This window comes from Nanorana parkeri, unplaced genomic scaffold (assembly GCF_000935625.1).
Source record: "Nanorana parkeri isolate BGI_ZX_2015 unplaced genomic scaffold, ASM93562v1 scaffold1609, whole genome shotgun sequence".
In the NCBI taxonomy this organism is placed as follows: Eukaryota; Metazoa; Chordata; class Amphibia; order Anura; family Dicroglossidae; genus Nanorana; species Nanorana parkeri.
In genome coordinates, this window is record NW_017307877.1 from 144,540 (window position 1) to 147,832 (window position 3,293).

Genomic DNA, 3,293 nt, shown 5'->3' on the forward strand with positions numbered 1-3,293 from the left:
AATAAAATATGGATAAGAAAAATATTTTCAAAACATTAATGCACAATAATTAAAGTGACACTATACTCAGGAGTCAAATCTTAAAAATGCATTTAGGTACATAAAGTATTAACAAATCATCTAAGAAATTGTGTGCGCACTGCCCTTCCTTCTGGAGGGTGGCTACTTTTGTTCCCTATGGTCCCTGTGTGTGATATAAAGTAGACACCGCTCCAAGCTCACTCCTGTGATGGACTACAATATCAATACAAATTAGCTGACTAAACCTGAGATTGTAGTTTATCACGGGAGTGTGCTTGGAGCGGTGGCTACTTTACAACACACACAAGGACCATGGGGAACAAAAATAGCCTCCAGAAGCAATCCTTGGTTCTCAACTGCTGGGTCGTGACCCAAAAGTGAGTCGCCGCATGCCTTCCACTTTTCGAGGTGAGAGGCTCCTCTGCCTCCCCCTAGAACATCACTGTCAGTTCTCGCGCAAAGCAGCTATTCAAAATATGTTACCCGGCGTCGAGTGTCAGGTTGAGGTGGGATGGGCTTGAGCTATGACTGCGAGGGAGCTCAATCCATACATGCATTGCTTACAACTCCCTCATGTGCCCTGGACTGGAGTGATGTGCGCTGGGAAACTTTTTGCTGTTGGACTGGAGTGATGTCACATTCTGGCTCCCGACACCTCTACAGGGCGTGCAAGGGAGTTGTACAAACAATGCATGTATGGATGGAGCTCCGGCACAGCACAGTAGCCCACACTGGACCCCCGGTTGAGGATCTACTCCAGTTCACGTAAGGTAGGGAGACTGGGTAGATCTTAAACAGTACTGTGCAATTAACGCACTGTACCATGCAATCGCACCTAATATGCGTTTTGGTGTGGGAGGTGCGTTGTGGTACCGGAATGCCATGCTTTCCCCGACTTGGGTTGACACTTTATGACCAAGGACAAATGTGGGTCCTGGGGTTACACAGGTTGAGAACCACTGTCTTAGATGGAACCTAAATGCATTTTTAAGGTTTGAATCCTGAGTATAGTGTCACTTTAATTATTGTGCAATAATATTTTGAAAACCTTTTTCTTAACCATATTTTATTCATATTAATAACATACTGTATGTGTTTATGGAAGCATCAATATTGGCTAATTCCATATGCAGACTATGAGGGGAATTTATCAAAACTGGATCAGACAAAATCTGGAGCAGCTGTGCACAGCAACCAATCAGTTTTTCTCTTTCATTTTCAAATCTTAACTGAACAAAGTGAAGAGAGAAGTTGATTGGTTGCCATGGGCAACTGGTCTAGTTTTGATAAATTCCCCTCTGTTTGTTATATAGTTCTACACAGTGAATTATCCTAAATTACTGTGTTCCACTAGTAATTTAACAGAACATTTAAGGTGTACTGCTTGACCTATAAGCTACAGATCTACAGAATTAAAAAACAAAAACGGCATCAATTGTTTAGTCATTCGCATGATGGCTACAAGTGAGTAACTTTTAATGTTCTTGAATTACAGGACATGAAGGTTAGTGCTGAAGAGCTGCAATATATTCTGAATGCTGTTCTACAAAGAAGTAAGTTCAGTGCATTAAAAGTTAATTTTTATATTAGATTAACAATCACCTATACTTAAAAAAACTATTTGGGCTCTGGTCTGCAATTGCTTTGTTTATCTTGCCTAACTCCAAACTTTATCTTTTTTTAAATTGGATTAATTTGAGAAGGGTAGATACTTCTGAAAAGTTTTTCTTGCTTTACCCCTAAGAGATTTCACCTCACTTCCAGTCCCTGTGTGCAAGAAAAAGGAAATGATGGCAACAGTTGTCACTTGGACAGGGACATATGGACAGTAGTAATGACTTGTTAGAGGTTCTTATCACATATCTCCAAACTTTAGACCCTAACAAGGGACCCCTTGGTGCAAAGCCCTTTCTAAGCACTGGTTTCTCATTGACACTAAGAATGCCCCCTGCCCTTAGCATCAGTGGAAAGTGGCACTTAGATTTCCCACCTACTGTGTGCCAAGCATTGGTCATAAGCACTTGACCTCTTAGCAATGGTAATCAGTGGCACTCAACCCCTGCTTCCTTGGCATTAGTGGGCATGGGCACTCAGCCCCTTATCACCACCAGACTATGCAGATACTGTCAAGCAGGAGATCACTTTGCCCTAACACTGCTAACGTAGATCTATTCCAGCGGGCCCCATGGAGCCCATCCTGATGAAGGGGACCCTGTGTGGCCCCGAAACGTTGCTATTTGTTTTGACATGAAGCGTCATTTAAAAGATGTGTTCTTCACTTCAATAAGGTTGTGCTGGTGACATCTTTAGCAAGTTTCAGTATTGGCGGCGCCATCCGCGGTCACTTCGAGCACCCATGCTGACAGTGATATCCGGTAAGGAGTGCAGCAGGATTCTGGAATACATAAACTCCAGAGAACACGTCACCACTTCTCTAGAGTCTAGTGGCGGTGTGCTTTACACCACTACATCCGACGCTTTGCATTGCACTTGGTGATGTAAGGCTTGGATGTAGCTGCTTGACCATGGAAGCCCATTCCATGAATCTCTCTACACACTGTTGTTTTGCCAATCTGAAGGCCACACCAGGTTTGGAGGTCTGTAGCTACTGACTCTGCAGACAGTTGACGACTTCTGTGCTTCAGCATGCACTGATCCTGCTCTGTCATTTTACGTGGCCTACCACTTTGTGGCTGAGTTGCTGCTGTTCCCAGTTGTTTCTACTTTGTTATAATGCCACTAACAGTTGACCGTGGAATATTTAGTAGCATGTAAATTTCACGGATTAACTTATTGCACAGATGGCAACCTATTACGGTACCATGCTTGAATTCACTAAGCTCCTGAGAACGACCCATTCTTTCACAAATGTTTGTAGAAGCAGTCTGCATGCCTAAGTTCTTGATTTTATACACCTGTGGCCATGGAGGTGATTGGAACACCTGAATCCAATGATTTGGAGTCCCAATACTTTTGGCAATATGGTATACGTGTAAATGAGGTTTGCTGCAAATACAACTACTCCAATGCGGTGTAGAAAAGCATAATATTGCATGTAGTAAGGAATAAGCAGAGTGATATTGCCAAAATTGATTTTGTGATGAAATTATCAATTTTGCTTTCAACCAAAATTTTGCCAAAATCGACCACTAATATTGTCATGTACCTTTAAGAAACCCTTACCATATTGCTTTGCAAGCCCTGTCACAGCACTCAAAACCCAGCATCGCTCTCCCCCCCCCCCCCCCCCCCCCCTTTGTCCCGGGGGTCCC

General features: G+C 43.1%; 1 protein-coding gene across 1 annotated transcript in view; it reads left to right on the forward strand.

The window, feature by feature from the left end:
* LOC108799034 (calpain-9-like) overlaps positions 1 to 3,293 on the forward strand; it is a 214,315-nt gene that overhangs the window by 133,355 nt on the left and 77,667 nt on the right. The window contains exon 8 of the mRNA XM_018570847.1: positions 1,517 to 1,574. Within this exon, the coding sequence (XP_018426349.1) occupies positions 1,517 to 1,574 (58 nt within the window). The remainder of the gene's footprint in view (positions 1 to 1,516; positions 1,575 to 3,293) is intronic.